At 38.4% G+C, this 16,909-nt stretch overlaps 1 protein-coding gene across 1 annotated transcript in view; it reads left to right on the top strand.

Annotated features, from left to right (window-relative positions):
* ntm (neurotrimin) overlaps positions 1–16,909 on the top strand; it is a 65,018-nt gene that overhangs the window by 33,501 nt on the left and 14,608 nt on the right. The window contains exons 2-3 of the mRNA XM_015001656.2: positions 1,442–1,674; positions 9,874–9,999. Of these exons, the coding sequence (XP_014857142.2) occupies positions 1,442–1,674; positions 9,874–9,999 (359 nt within the window). The remainder of the gene's footprint in view (positions 1–1,441; positions 1,675–9,873; positions 10,000–16,909) is intronic.

The following is a 16,909-nucleotide window of genomic DNA, read 5'->3' on the forward strand; positions in this document are numbered from 1 at the left end:
GAAGCGTCTTGCCCAAAGACACGATGACGGAGACGGAAGGGGCGGGGCCTCGAACAGTCAACCCACCAACTGCAGGGCAAACGCCCACCGACATCACCCCCACGTTGTTCTTTAGTGTTTTACGGACACATCATATGTGCAGTCTTATATACTTCTTCCATTTTCTCATTCCCTTCGAAGCAGCAGCGGCTTTATGACCCTACTGTTTCTCATCACAGTGATACTGAAAGGTGATGCCAGGAAGCTGTTCATGTTGCTGACCCTCTCTGATTAAATAGAAACCTTAACAGAAAAGTTGCTCAGTTCCTCTAAATTTATTTAAGTTTTGTTTTTTTTTCTTTTTCTTACATTTTAGAAGGTCTTCCATTCAATTGCAGGCTATAGAAAAAGTTTAGAAGTGTTAGAAGTTACAATGTTACGACCATTATTGAAAGTCTGCTTGTTTGTTAAAGGTTAACGCTTTAATAATTACTGTGTAGATATCCATTATTAGCTGAAACCACAATTTGTGTTTTAAAACACTTTTGATATTTTTGAATATTGTAAATGAACTTACTTTGCAAATAATTATCTAATAATTACTGACAGATTCTGACAGATTTCATTTCTATTCAGTGGGGAGTGTAAATAGGTAACAGATGCATGAAAAAGCATCAAAGAAATAATGAAGCATTGACTTAAAAATGCTGAAAAGAAATTAGAAAAAGTTGAGTCTAAATGTCTGGTCACTATTTGAAACCAATTTAGACTTTAGAGGTGGACATTGTATGTCTTGGACTATGAAAATGAAGTAATTTAATCGCTCAGTGTAAACACAGTAAAACTGGAACGTTACACTGAGAGTGTAAGTGAAAGAGGTGCTACTCGTAGAGATAGGAAAACGTAGAGTACTCACCCACGGTGGGACCTCAGAAGTACAGAATGAATGAAAGAGTGAAACGGTGATATTTGCTTTCAGCTTAGTGCCGGACCGCTTTGTGTTGATGCTGCCGGGAGTTCTGACACAAACTCTTGCACGGATGCTGGCTCTCGTGAGCCCGTCGGGTCGTAGAGGGACTGTCATCTCGAATGTAAGCGGTGTGTTTTGGGCCTGAAAGCGTATGGCTCCACTGGAGCACTTTCTGCAAACCAGAACATTTTAATTGAAGCCTATAGGACCTGAGTGTGGGGGGGGGAGGGCGGACAACAACAAAAAAACCCGGCAAAATCTGACAAGGTTGGTTGTTTGTAGAAAAAAAAAAAAAAAATGAACTAAAGTGAATGAATGGAGAGCACAACTGTTCGCTATGTTTTGCTTTCAAGGCCCATAGATTAGGTTTTATTTAACTTTTGACATGATTGTACAAAGTAAATTAAGTCATTGTTCTGAGACTGACATGTAGACAGAGAAATTTCCGTCTGCTTTTTAATCTTTATTTTATTTGCTTGTTCTTTTTCGCAGGTGCGAACAGGGAGACGTTGTGACACACACAGCATGGCTGAACCGCTCCAGTATACTTTATGCCGGAGAAGACAAATGGTCAGTTGATCCCAGAGTGAGTCTGGTGACCCTTAACCAGGAGGAGTTTACCATTAAGATTGAGAATGTGGACATGACGGATGAAGGACAGTATGTGTGCGCAGTCCAGACAAGCAGTCGGCCGAGAACAACCTCAGTGCATGTTCTTGTCCAAGGTAAATGAACGTCTAAGGGCAATCTGGCTACTGTTGTGTGTGTGTGAATTAGCGAGAAGGCAGTAGATAAATAACATAAAACAGTCTTAAATATTTAGTGTTAAGAAGGTTCCAACAACTTGTGGCTATTTAATTGTGCTTGTTTTGGTTTATCTCTGAATTTGAAAGAAAACTGGAGCAGTTTCACTTGATTTACATATTTTCTAACGTGTAGGAAAGAATTAGGATTTATTATAAAATATGCTTTAATTGTGTTTTTATCCTTGTGATACTGGCGCCTGTCTGCCTTTCATTTATTAAGCTGTGGAAGGCACAAACTCTTCATAAAATAATGCTCCCACCTCACATTCCTGGACCCGTTGAGAATGGTGCCAAGGATCTTTAATTTTTTTTTTTTTTAAATCCCAAAAATTTCATCAAGGGTGTGAAGTGCTGCAGAGAGAAATACCTTTAAAGATTTTTTTTTTTTTTTTTTAAACAATAAATAAAGCCAAATAGTAATAATATGTGACCCAGACTGGCACAATGTCCTTGTTGCTCTGTGTTGAAAAAAACAAAAAAAAACAGCAAGAAAAATGAATTCAAAAAATCCAAATAAATTCTTATGTATCCTTGTTTTTTTTGTTTGTTTGTTTTTTGTTTTTCATTAGTTGGTAGACCTTGCCCTAAATCTATTCTACAGTGTTCACTGTGAAATTACAGGAAGAGGGATTTTAACACCCAATACTGTCGACTTGGAACCAGAGAAACACATAAAAATAAGAGATCAAGAGGAGTTAAAAATACTTTTTTTTTATTACCAGTCGTTTGTACGTTTTTGCACACACTGTTAGCCGCCAACAAATATGTACTATTAGATGCACAGATAATAAATATACATATTGAAGTGGATCTGACAAACCTGAACCATTAACAGCTGCACTTATCTGGTGAATAATTCCCTACCTAATTTGTAAAATGCTCCACCATTAGTGCCAGACATGCATATTTTGTTCAAACATAGATCAGCATAGACAAAGAAGACGGATGGAAACTGATTTCTCAACAGTAATATTTGCCTCCCTTTTAATAAATGTCTTTTATTAAAAATCATGCAAACTCAGTTGGAAGTTGACAGGAAGAGCTCGTATAAATTACTATCTCCCCTCAAAGCCCTCAGTTGGTTGTGGCACATGGGCTCTTGTACTAATCCAGATTCTACTGGAGGTCTCTTCCCGTTTAAGGGGAGTTTTTCCTCTCCACAGTCACTGCCTGCATGCTCGGCATGGGGGATTACTGTACAAGTCAACGACAGAGCAAAGTACATGCTCATCCAGGTGGAGTTAATACTGCGAGTCAGTGACTTAGACGGAAACCATTTTAAAACTTTTTTTGAATAATTAATTAAGCAAACTGCACTGTTTCATAACTAAGATCAATTGGAATGCATGTGTGCTTGAACTGAAATCATTTTTTTTTTTTTTTTTGTAAAGCGCTTTTAGAAGTTTGTTGTGAATTGACGTTCTATAAATAAACCTGAACTGAACTGAGTTCAGGTTTCTGCCACTGACTGGGCATTTACCTATGACAGGATCTTAGGTGAAGTTTCGCCTCCTGTCTCTCCCTCATTATGATCAGCCTAGGGCTCTTTAGGCTCCTCAGGCTCTTCAGGCTCTTCAGGCTCCTCAGGCTCTTCAGGCTCTTCAGGCTCTTCAGGCTCTTCAGGCTCTTCAGGCTCCTCAGGCTCTTTAGGCTCCTCAGGCTCTTCAGGCTCCTCAGGCTCTTCAGGCTCTTCAGGCTCTTCAGGCTCTTCAGGCTCCTCAGGCTCTTCAGGCTCCTCAGGCTCCTCAGGCTCTTCAGGCATCAGAAAAGCACAGCAGACAAAAGGCTCTGAGCAATTTTGATATTTTTAACCATTTTATGTTTTGGATTTTCTTTTCTGTTTTACTTTTGCTTTGCTTTCCTCCTTATGTTATTGCTATAAGCGAGTTACTCTTCTTTGACAGTTGTTTTTAAAAAAAAAAACACATAAAAGTTAGTGGAAGCATGAATGCTTCATTTGCTGATCATAGCTGCTACTTTCTTTAGGTCTGACTGCCATAACTCATGTTTTCCAGCAGAAGGAAATAAGACACAGTTATTAGCGCGATGCTTACAAATTCAAGGCGCTTTAACATGATAAATCTGACTTTTGCAGTCAAAAGTCCTGACTGCGCCACGGGCGTATTTGTTTGCTCCACTTCATCAAGCTTGTTGCTGATGGACCTGGTGTTTGTGAGGAGTAGGACGGGGAGAGCAGCGGCTTATAGAGACTGTTTGCTCAGCCTGCCTTGTGGACTTCCCCGGCTGCCGTCTCTCTGCTCCGTTCACAGCGCCGCGGCTTCTGTCTGAGCCCGACCGTGATCCGTGGTCTTGATGGAATGAGACCGATGGAAGTCACTCGCTGTGTCAGTATGACATTGTTGTCCGGTTTTCAACAAAACCGCCTGATAATTACGTGTTAATTGTCTGGTTGAAAAGCTGAAAGCTGGTGTCACCATGGAAACAGTTATTGGTTAGTTAAATAAAGAAACTGATTCAATAGTTAAATCATTAATTAAACATAATTTAAGCCGTCAAATTTGCCACTCAGGTCGCCCCTTACTAATGGTTTCTTCTCAAGCGGGTAGGTTGACTGTTCTGTAAAATTATGCTACAATCTGGAAAAAAAATACTTGTCAGTTATTGCAAGGGCACAATTTATTTTTTAAATTCTTATATTGTTCCTAAGAACTTTTCACTGGTGTATGATAAATTTTGTTTTTGTCTTTTCTCGCACGGGCTTTCAGCTTGGACTTGGACATCATGCTTGGAGTTCAGTCCTCGCTCATTGTTGCTTTGGAAACGGCGAAAAGCAGGGCAACAGCAAGCCCACCAGGTAGCTAAGAAAGTCTGAAAAGAGCAGCCATGATAAAAGATGGAGGGTCACTGCGTGTGTACTTGCAGGTGGTGCTGCTGTCTGCCTGAGCAACAATAGATTTGCCCATTTCTTTGACTATTTCATCCCCTGGGATTTATGGGAGCCATTTTATCTGTTCCATTTGTGCTGAAGGTTTTATAAAACAATAAAGTTGTATTTTCAGTAGATGGTTTCAGAATTAGCTTTTCACAGTTTTTCCTCATGACATGACCACAGGTCTAATATTAAATGTCAAATTTAAAACTTAGAGGTCCTAGTTATAGGCATTAGCAGTCAATTCTTGGAATTTGTCTACCGTTTCCAGCTTGTTATACAAAATTAATGTAGGAAAGTCATAAGAATGCATAACTGTGCTGCATTATTTAAGAAATAGTAAGCAACAGTTTGCTGTCATATAGTTTTATTCCTTAGCTTTATACACTGTGCATGTTTGCTACATAAATCTTTACAGAATGCAGGCATATTAGGGAAATTTGTTGCAATTTTGATACAAAAGAAAAGAAAATTTCTTGATGTTTACATTAAACTACGATACGATCAAGAATATTAGGTAATGTGCCCTAACTCTACGCCTGGGTGTTCATGATTCTTAAACAGTACACAGTTGGTGTTTTATTATTTATTTATTTATTTATTTATTTATTTATTTATTTATTTATTTATTCATTCATTCATTCATTCATTTATTTTTGTCTGGAAATCTTGAAGACAATGTTGAGATCTAGTTTTTATGTTTGATTAGGCAGCAATGTCCCAAAACAAAAACATTTTTTAACAAAAGCTTGTCTGCTTTCATAAAGTTTTCCCTGTAAATTGTACAATTTTCTATAAACAAAAAGCACCCTTTGACTTTTTAAATGGTAGCCATCCCAAAAGCATTTTTTTTATATCGATCGTCATGATTCATAATGCTGTGTAAAACGGTCAGCAGACAAAATCTAATTGAAATACATTAATTTGCAGCTTTCTTTCTCTGCATCTGCAGGCTCTTCCTCCTTGCCTGTGTGAGACTTCAGCTTAGATGGGCAAGATATGAACCTCTGTTGATATTGTTGCATTTAAGACAAAGAAAAACTTCATGTTGTTTTTTGGAATTCTAATCAGTTCACTGAACTGAGCCTCTGCCCTGATATTCCCTTTTAAATGTTGCTACATGTTATTATTCTTATCCTGCTTCCAGTTTCTGTTGAGATTAAACATTGAATCAACAATATGCTTCAGGTGCTCCACTCCCGGCGTCTGTCTTGAATTAATGCTGAGTCATCAATCAATCAAATCATTTTTTTATGGCACATTTCAGCAGCAAGGCATTGCGTTACATCATGAAAACACAAAAATACAAAGCTGTAGAAAAGACAGTCCACAGTGGAAACATTACATTTTGTCAACCGCCGTCGTTTCATATCAGATTGTTGATTAATGCTTCATTGATTATATTTCAAAAGGTGGGTTTTTAGTCTAGATTTAAAGACAGTCAGTGTTTCAGCTGTTTTGCAGTTTTCCGGAAGTTTGTTCCAGATTTGAGGTAAATTGAAGCTGAATGCTGCGTCTCCATGTTTGGTTCTGGTTCTGGGGATGCAGAGCAGAACCAGAACCAGAAGACCTGAGCGGTTCTGGAAGGTTGATACGACAACAGCATATCTTTAATGTACTGTGGAGCTCAGTGTAGGGACTTTAAAACTTGTGTTATGTGCTCTAACTTTCTGGCTTTATTGAGAACCCGAGCAGCAGCGCTCTGGATCAGCTGCAGCTGGAGGATTACATTTTTTTAGGCAGACCTGTAGAAACACTGTTGCTGTAATAAATGGATGAATTTCACTAGATTTTGCTGGGACATTAGTCCTCTAATCCTGGAGATGTTCTTCAGGTGGTAAAAGGCTGACTTTTTAACTGTCTTTATGTGGCTCTGTAGGTTCAGGTCAGAGTCCATCGCTACTCCCAGATTTCAGGCCTCACTCGGTTTTAGTTGTAATCCCTGAAGCTGTGTGCTGGACTCCAGATCGTTCCTCTTTAGGTCCAAAAATAATAACTTCAGTTTTGTTTCACAAATGCACCACCAGTTATTTGTTGGCAACAAATTCACCTTAGTAGTGTTGGTGGTAGGAAGTGCCAGTTATTAACATAGTGTTGTCTCAAAACAATATTTTAAGACATTGTGTGTCTTAAAACGTCTATGCAACTGTATGTTCAGTCAGAGATGTTTTGTGTCAACTGAATATACTGGAAAAAATAGACTGAAATGAAACTGTGCCAACCCGTTTTCCCAATGTTGCACCTCACCCAGCAAAATGCATCTGTTCTGTTTATATATATATATATATATATATATATATATATATATATATATATATATATATATATATATATATATATATATATATATATATAAGAATAGTTATCCTTGTATCTAGTCATCATCTTCATAATTGCGTGGCTAACAGGAAGTCAGTATAGTTTGGGACATTTATTTTAATCAATTGTCTTTTTGTGTGTTTGGGTGTAAAAAAAACAACCCTTCTTTCATTTCATGCACTCAACGTGAAGTGAGGCTTCAGTCGACAAAATCTCCTTCACACAGAGCAGATGATCAGATTTTCACAGAGATGCTCTTATGGTGCGAAGCTGTTCATAGGTAATGAGCGCAAATACAGACGACGGTGCAACAGCAGATATTCTTGGTAAACCTACATTGTACTGAGGCCGTTCACTTTAAAGCTTTGAACAGACTGTTGAGTTCAGCATGGGTTTAACTTTCATTCCTGTCATTGTCATGGATTTGATAATCCTTATAAAAATACAGTGATATGAGATCGAACATTGTCAGATGCCAGAACAACGGACAATGAAAATCATGTGCTAATGTTATATAAGGTACTTTGTCAACAGAGTGGACATTAATCACAGTTGATTCCGTTTGACATAGATAAGTGTGTAGCTAAGGCCAAGTTGCTGTATTATGTAGTTACCTAGCAGACGGAGTGTGTAGATGTCACAGCGGTCTGATGCCGGCAATGGCTACTAACACACAGTCTCTTTCCACGTCGTGTTCAGTAGACCTCACATGCTGACTGTAGTTCTTAAATCACCCTTTATTTACAATCTCGCTCCCAGGAAAACCCATTGGTCGAGTTTTTGGCACAACTAAATGTGTGTGTTCTCTTTCATCCATTGAAGTAGACTCAGGGTTTATCTGCTAAGATGTGTCTCTCCTAGATGAAGCCACTAAAGGAACTACTACTGCCATTAACGTCTTACTTCTCTGTGACATAGAAAGTACTCCTGGATCTGTTTCTTTTTTATGTGCATGTTCTGCGTTCTCAAATTCCTAGTCGGTAACAGCAGATTACTGTTGACTCTAAGCCTGGTTCTGCCTGGAAGTTTCCTTTCCGCTGTCACCACATGCAGGCTCAGGGAGTGAGGGGTTGCAGTAAAGTCAACGGCACAAGGAGTCTGCTGTGTTTCCTTAGATGGAAAATGTTCTTTAACCAATTTGAATCATAATTTGACTGCATTTTTGGATAACTAAGATCAAGTGGAACGCATGCATGATCAATTTTCATCCTCAAGCAAGAATGAATAAAATAAACAGAACGTGCAATTCAAAAGCGTTCAAGTTAATTAGCTTACACTTTCCTCTGGCTGCCTATCAGCATCTAAATACTGAAACATACTGTGAAATGTAAAGAATATACAGTTCAATTATGAATTAATGGAAGAACTGAGCATCATTTGCTCCTGATTGGACCCACAAACTCTGGAGATAAGTCAGACAGAAAAAAAATGCCATAAGGACAATCGGACATTTTCTTGGGAGTGTTTCTAAATCAAGTGAGAGATTTTTTCTTCCAAATGAAATAAAAAACATTGTTGTGAATTTCTGAGCAGAGGTCAAGAGAAACCTGAAGAGCTGAGGTTTCTCTTGACCTCTGCTCTTTTTTTTATAAACAATAAAGACAATCAGTTTCAATGAACAAATGTCTTCTTGTGATGGACACATTTTTTTAAAGTAACTATGAATTAACTCTTTGCTGCAAAGAGAAAAAGATTAGGATTTTACTTCCATAGTTTGATATTTGAGTATTTTAATTACTAAATATTTTTTATTTGACTCGTTACTGGAATTCCTGAAGGAGTTAACTCATCCCAGTCTTTCTTGCTGTTTTACAAGTGAAAGCATCTAAGATTTGCATGAGGAGTAGAAATAACTAGGAAGACGTGGAGCTGGTTGTGAATTGCTGGTTTTATTTTTAATTCGTTGTTATTTCACGTGGCAGTGTAATTGAACTGCTACCACACACCTGTAAAGTGCTGCTTGACGTGTTAAACTCCTCGCCAAAACAATCAAATGATTCAAGAGCTTTTAAGATCAACGGATGCCATATAAAAATCGAATTCTTTGCAAAAATCTGAGAACAGATTAAAACTCATGCAGTACAAAAGCAGAGCAATCTAAAATATCAACGACTGATGCCACGTTATCAATAATGAGGGTATTTGCTAAACACATTTTCCTTTTTTTTTTTTTTTCTTTGTAGTAAAGATTTCAGATGGGAATCATCTATCAACAAAAAAAATCTCAAACAAGTAAAAGGGAGCAAGTTCACCTGGAATCACCTTAGAACTCAGAAGTGAACTGGTCCGTTCCAGGGAATGTGTTTAACAGAACTGGTTCTGACCTGAATTACCAACAAGAGTTTTTATTACAGAAAGCAAATTGAATCTGAGGAACTTATTAACTACTGGTTGTTTTGGACTTTCAACCTCATCCAGGAATCAGATCTGGACCTTCGTAGGTTAAAAAAATAAAATAAAAAATCGGATTTTCTCAAGTTCATGGCAGCTGGATGAGATCCTGTCATGTAGAAAAACTTTGTTTAACATAGAATGGGAAAATAAAGGACACATGGTTGATTGCAGCAGAAGCTCCTTTAGTGTCTTCGTCCAGAAATGAGACGTCAAAGACACAATTATTCTAACAATAATACAAAAATGTGTGTACAAAAAATTGCTTATTGGATATTTTATATATACACTTCAACCAACAGAAATGCTAAACTGTTAATTTTTTCCCTCCTGCAAGGTGATAAGTTATTATAAAGTGATTCATTAATTTACCTTTTCACAGAAGACTCTTTACACCTTTAAGAGACTTTTCATTTGTAAACAAATCCAGATTTTTATATATATATATAAAGTGTTATTTTTAGGTACATGAAACCATTTACTAATAATTGCAACCTCTTTCTCTCTTTTTGACTTAGTGCCTCCAAAAATCATCAACTTTTCAAGGGACATTGTGGTGAACGAGGGATCTAACGTCACCCTGATGTGTCAGGCCAGCGGTAAACCGGAGCCGTCCATCAGCTGGAAATTGATCTCCAATTCAGGTAAGCCGTTGGTTTGCTCCTGCAGGGGAGACGTTCAGCCTGCTTCGCGTTTCAGTGCTTCACGTTGCTCCCGCCTCTCGCTCTGCCCCCACACGTTCCAGGTGTTTTCACATCCATCAGTGACTTTGTCTTCACCCCTGGTGGATTTTGCGCTTCACTAACTCCCCATCATTACCTGTTTCAGATCATCATTATGCTGCAATCATTTACTGGGAAATAAATTGGCCCTGTTGTAATTGGACTAATTAATTAGTATAACTGAATGGACGTAAATATTTTATGAGCGGTTTGACTGATGGAACAAAGGAAGGAGGATTAAAACGGAGCGGGACGTCGCTTTTGGTGGCGCGCCGCGGACAAATCTGTTTCTTTCTCGTTTTCATTCCACTTTCTATGTTTTTAAGTGTGTTTGCTTCTCTATTACTTTAGGAAGATTGGATTAAACTGAGACTCGGTCGCCAGCTCTGTAAGCTCGTGTAGCCTTGCGTGGCCTAATTAGAAAAAAAACCCCACATGCATTTATGTGCTTTTAGAAAACCCAAACTCTGTGGTGTCATTTGTGCCGTTCTTTATTTAAGCCACAATTTGTGCGTTGAGATGCTAACATGGTGTAAATGTGACTAACCTGCCTGGGAGGAGATAAGCAGCGAGAGGAGACGGTAATTGTTTCTTTGGGGAATCAGAAACAGCGCGCCAGCTGTTTCCCCTGGAAATCAGAGCCAATTGTTTTCACACATAGATTTGGGTGTAATATAACGGTTGAGTGGATTGCTTCGCGAGGCTTATTTTATTATTTCTCTCTTTCCAAAATGACTAAAGCAGCACATTTATAGACCTAATGAAGTGGGAGACTGTTGTGGCGGACGCTGGGCAGACGAGGCACTTTACGTTCATAGCAGAGACCAACAATCCTCGTTTAGATTCCTATTTGTGTCTGTCTTTATGCAACAAATACAAGTCGAAAGAGGACATAGTGTAAACCGAACTGGCCGGTGTGTCGGAAAGCTAATGATTTCTCCTTTTCCCCTGTGATTTTCCTGCCAGCATTCTTGAGCTCACGATCCCCAAACCGCTGCCATATTTTGAAGGAAACCTCAGACTTACAGACTGATGTTTACAGGCTTTAACAGGCAATTTGCATTTAAAACTGCCGCACAGATTGTTACAGCCTAAAGGCCCGAACATACCTCCGTGCATGTATGAATGCGACCGAGTAGGAGAGCACAGAGCATTCGTCTCTGTCTGTATGGCACAGTCACCTCCACAGTATCGGTACGGGTGATGAAATTTATGTCACGCAGGCTTTGCAGTTGAGTGGAATGAGAGGTGTGAAATAGGTTAAAGTGGAAAGAAAGAGGACTCCGACGCAGGACAAGGACAAATGCATTATTGCTTTTTATAATAGAACCGCATCAATAATTTATTGATGATCGGGATAGCTTGCTCCGTTTTTTTTTTTTTTGTTTTTTTTTTCTGCAATTACATGGAATGACTTCAATTCGGTGAACTCATGATATGCTTTGCACGAGCTGAATCTGATTCTTTCATTTCAATAACTTGTTTTATCGGCAAACTGTCTGCCTTGCTACCTTTGCCTTAATTATGCTTTAATCAAATTCATGTCTTGTTTTCAAAGTAGAGCACATAAGATGATTTTTAGAAACTCTGTACATATAGGCTTTCTTTAATTAATTTAGGGGTGGGCAATATGGATTTAAAGTTTTATCACAACATTTTGCAGAACTTTGGTGACAATGATAAAAGTGACAGTTAGGACTATGAATGACTTCTTTTCACATAAAGAAACATCATTTGTATCACTAGATTGAACTCAGTCACTGTGTTTAATCACATGTTCAAATGTATTGACATGTACTGACTGACACTCTGAACAGTGAAGACAATCCCAACAATATGATCGGTTTAGATTTTATTTGAAACATTATTCATTGGAATTATTTTGATAACAATAAATCAAAATTCCTATCATAAGAAATGTTAAATAATGGCTACTATTAACTGAACACTTATGGGTACTAACAGACCTTTGAAATTTAGTTTCTAAATTTCCTAAACTAAATAGAACCAAATATCTGACTATTTAGTTCAAATGGTTATGACAAAGAAAAGTAGTGTACCATTATGCAAAAAAATATTCAGAGCAGGAATGCATCAAGAGCATCAAACATGCTTCAAAAACATGACAGGCTGTGAAGTTGAACAAAACGGTTTTTATTTCTATGTTTAGATCGACAAGTGTTTTTTATTTTTATTTTTTCATTATTTGGATGTTTATTGTGTTTTTGTAAGACTCCAACCTGGTTCCAGGATTCTGACCACTATACATTCTTTGTCACCTTTTTATTTTTTATTTTTTTTACCAAAGGTTTTCATTTTTTAGTCTCTACACAGCAGATTCTTGCCCTTGGAATTAATGTACATACCTGCATTGTGTGCGAAGTTTTTTTTTGTTTTTTGTTTTTGCTCAACTATGACTCATCATATCAGCTCCTTTGTCAGCAGTCACACTGGAGGATTGACAGAGAAACGTAATAAGAAAAATAGAGAACAGCATAGCAGCATGTTGTAATTCTTGGAAGAGCCCAAATGTTTGTTTCAGTGTCCAGCGTCTTCTGTGTAACACCTCCAGCCCAGGGCCAGTCAGTGTGGAGCTACTCAGTGCGAGCACTCCTGTGTGTTTTAAGAGTGAATTAAAAAATAATGAGACACGTGGTGTGTATGTGTGTGTGTGTGTGTGTGTGGGGGTGTGTTTGTCTGTGTGTGTGTGTGTGTGTGTTCTCCAATATCCAAAGGATTTCAGACTAGGAATGGTGCACTCAGAGGTGGTCATCACATTTGATACATGGTTGGCTTTAGGGCCTTGGGATGGATCAGAAGTGATTCCTGTTTCCCCTGCAGAGCACACATCCTGCACAGTTTCCAGCGGAGGTGGCCAAGTTATCACGCGCTGCAACAGGGCAGCCAGAACAAACATGCAGGGATTAGACACTCGGAGAGCTTGATTGAAAATAGTGGAACGTGGAGGTTATAGAAAGAGCCTTGGCTATGAACTTCAACAAGCCAGAAAGGCCAAACATTTCCATGTCGTACATATATGAAAATACTTCCCCCCCCGCCCCCCTTCTTGCAGTTTAGTAAGAAGAGAAACTATAAAACATAGTTGAAACCAGATATTTACATACGCAAAATGAAAATAAACATGTTGCATATTAAATCAGATTACATATTTACTGCTCCAGATCAGTTGGCAAAATTCTACAATAACACAAATTATTTATAGAATTTCTTTACAGTTTTTTTTTTATTGTTGTTGTTGTATTATTCTGCCTCAGGTGGCCTTTATTTGAAAGTGGGTAATGAGAGAGGGGGAAGACATGCGGCAAAGGTTATCAGGCCGGGACTTGAACCTGTGACATCCACGTCGAGGACTAAGGCTTGGATACAGAACTCTGTGAACAACCAGCTGATTCAGCAGCAACCTTTTGTGTCTTCCTCTCCTTGTGAAGGCTGGCCATGACTGTCTTCTGGACATCTGTCCAATCAGCAGTCTTCCCCATGATAGTGTCCTATACTGACCCAGAGTGAGAGACGGTTTAAGGGCTCAGAAACCTTTGCAGGTGTTTTCTGTTAGTTAGCTGACACAGTGCGATACCTTGAGTTCTGAGTTATGACTCTTTGCAGCACGTTCTAACACACACTGAATGTTGGGCTTTCATCACCTGTAACCCATAATCTTCAAAATGACAAGAAACAAGGCTTAGAATATTTCTCTCTATCCGTTACGACTCTATAATATATATGAGTTTCACCTTTTTTAGATGATTGGCAAGAAATATTGCGCATACATGCTCTTGATTCTGCATTTTTGAGACATACTAGTAGTGCTTCCAAATAGATGGCGATATGAAAAGCAAAGTGCACCTGCCTCTACTTTCCTGGTATTTGAACAAAACAGACCGGCTTCAATACGATCCCCAAAATAGCTTGCAGTGAGCGATGCTCCACAATTATGAGTGAGTCAAATGTTGATCAGCTGAAACAGGGAATTGATCTGCCCAGAGAATAGCCTCATCAAGTTTTATGTCATTTTAAGCATGATCGCTTTGTTCCAGAACGATTTCGCCGTAGGAAATATGAATTGTGCAACAGCTCAACTGCTTGCCTGTAGTGAAGCAATTAGACTTAATACGGGCCATTTCAATAGGACATCACCACGTCTAGTTAGTTGACAACTTTCTTTTAAAACATTATTAAATGCCCAAAGGGAGTCTCAGAAGTAGATCTACATTACCACAAGGTTTTTTTTTTTTCTTTTATGAAAGACTGGTTGCTCTCAGGCTTAAGCTAACAGAAATAATGACAGTACATTTACTGTAAAAATAAAATAAAATAGAAAATAGTCTGAAAAATAACAAGCATAGCTTATACAGACTTGTAACAGAAGTCTGATCCACATGCCTTTCGCTTCGATTCTCTAAGTGTTATAAATAAAACATTTAAACATGGAGAGTCACAAATATTTTCCTCTGGTTTTAGTGAAATATCTGCAGGACAGTAATGAGCGTATAAACCACATTACAGACGGCACATTCGCTTCCCGAATACATCCCTCTTTGCATTAGTGGCTACAAAACATGTGACCAAACAATGGGAGCTGCAATCATTTCTTCTTCTCTCTTTACATGAGAAAGAATTTTGGACTTCCATCCCGAAAAGCAGCAAGAAAATGCTCCGGCAAACAGAGCTGAAATCAATGGATGCTCTTATTTACAAAGCGTTAGCAGCAGAAGATGATAAAATGGAATTTATTGACATTCTCCTGGAGGCTTTTCAGAAACTCAAATACTGCTTTAATCTTCTTATGGACGTCTGAGGATATTTGCCCGCTTCTTTTTCTTCTTCTTCTGAGGGACAGTAAAAGATGGTTTAGATTCAAAATCCTCCAGCTTTCTTTCCCCATGTTGAGAAAAAGAAACGTCTGCGGGTGTTGTTGGTAACTATGGAGGCTCTGAAGGGCAAGGCGTTTTCTAGCAGTGACAAAAAAAAAAAAAAAAGAAAAAAGATAATTAAACTGACCTTATAACTTATTGGAAGATTTCGAGATAGTTCTCTTTTTAACCGAAGCAATCTGAGATGCTTTTTTTTTTTTAATTCATAAAAGTTTACCTTTTTTTTTCATGGCCCTGAAAATGAAGTTAAAAAAAGTGTTTTGATTAATTAACTCTGATCAATTTTACCTTCTGTCTGTTTTTCTAAAATGCTTTTTTAAAATAAATGTTCAGCCCTGAAAAGCAATTAAGAAATGAAACAAATAAAAGGTTCATTTTTGTGTGTTATTTAGAGGGCATCCCATGACGTGAAACACTTCACAGACATCTGAAATGGGATCAATTAAAAGTATTAAAAGTAAATAATAGAATGAAACACTTTGTAAATAAAGTATAATAAAATAAACATTACATGCGGCAGAAAGATCTGCTTACTAAAAATCTGAGATTAAGGTTAACGAATCTTACAGATCAGCAATAAGTTACTTTTGCCACCATGCTTAGTGCTGTGATAGTATTCCTTATACTTCTAAACAAACAGTTTAGTCAACGTTATATAAAGTATGAAGGAAAGTGTAGAATAGAAATGCTCAGTTATCATCTCTTAATAATGATATCATCTCGCATTAAAAGTTTCTGAAGAAATTTAAATGGGGCCTGCCAAAGTGTGCCTGTCGATTGGAACCCAGCGATCTGATTCTAAAAATTAGCCTCAATGCTAATCAGTGATGGAAATGTTGGTCTTTTGCTCCTGTTTGTTGATCGAGTGTTGAGCCTTTACTGTTTTCTAGGTGAAATGGAAGCTAAAAGCCAAAAATCATGCTAAAATCACAGCACCACCTCGTGTCCTGGCCTAATAACTACAAGACAGTCAACATGTTTTGGTGGTTTTCTCGTTACATGGAGGCCTTTCCCTAATCGACATGGAAAACACCATCAGTTTCCAGACCGCGGTCTCGTGCAAACGTAGCCTGAGCTTCCTTACCCAGACGCGTGGCTTTCAGGCACCAATAAGCATCTAATATTAATCATTTAGCCTTCCCAAACGATTCTGCTCCAAGCCTGTCTCTACAAACGTTGCATCCTTTCGTTTCACAACACTGCTTACAATACGTTACAAAACAGTGTGAAAGCTATTGACAAGCCCAATCTATATTTCCAGCAGATACTCTGAGCTAGCAGCTGTTTCAGAAAACATCAAGCTGCCTTGTTTCATGGTAACACAGACCCGGAGCTACCGAGATTCTATTTTTTCCTCTCTCAATCTTTTTATGCTTGGTTTCTTCAAAGGGAGGGGGAAAAAAAAAAACATCAAAAGGGCCCTGGCAAATTAGGAAATTCCTTATGCTGACGGCTGATATTCAGCAGAAGCACATGTATACTCGCATCTCACCCAGGCATGATTTAAGAGTTAAACTCATTTGATGGGTGGCTTGTTTGTGCTTTCTCTTCTCTTGTGCTTCATTTCAATACTGTCGACTTTCTTTTTTTAATTTTATTCCCAGTCAAAACAGCCTAAGCGTGCGTGGCGCCGTCGCCACCTCTTCTTCTAAAGCTCTTCACTCAGTGACCTTTCGCTCACGAGCAAGCCGGTTTACAGCTTTTTGATTCCCAGTTTGTCGTGGCTCACGCTTGCTGGCATCTAAGCAAATCCTATCTACTATGTTCTACTTCAATTTCCTTTTCCCTGCCTGCTTCAGTTCATCAATTTGAATCTACCCCCTTTGTGTCTCCACACGCTTTCCTGAAATGCATGCATCCCTCAAGCATCTGCTCTTACTGTCCTCCCCACTAACTTGCTCACCTTGCCCTGCGCCCAAATGTCTTTGTCGCTTTCCATT

This window comes from Poecilia mexicana, unplaced genomic scaffold, assembly GCF_051168715.1.
Source record: "Poecilia mexicana isolate PSO_F unplaced genomic scaffold, ASM5116871v1 scaffold_14, whole genome shotgun sequence".
NCBI lineage: Eukaryota > Metazoa > Chordata > Actinopteri > Cyprinodontiformes > Poeciliidae > Poecilia > Poecilia mexicana.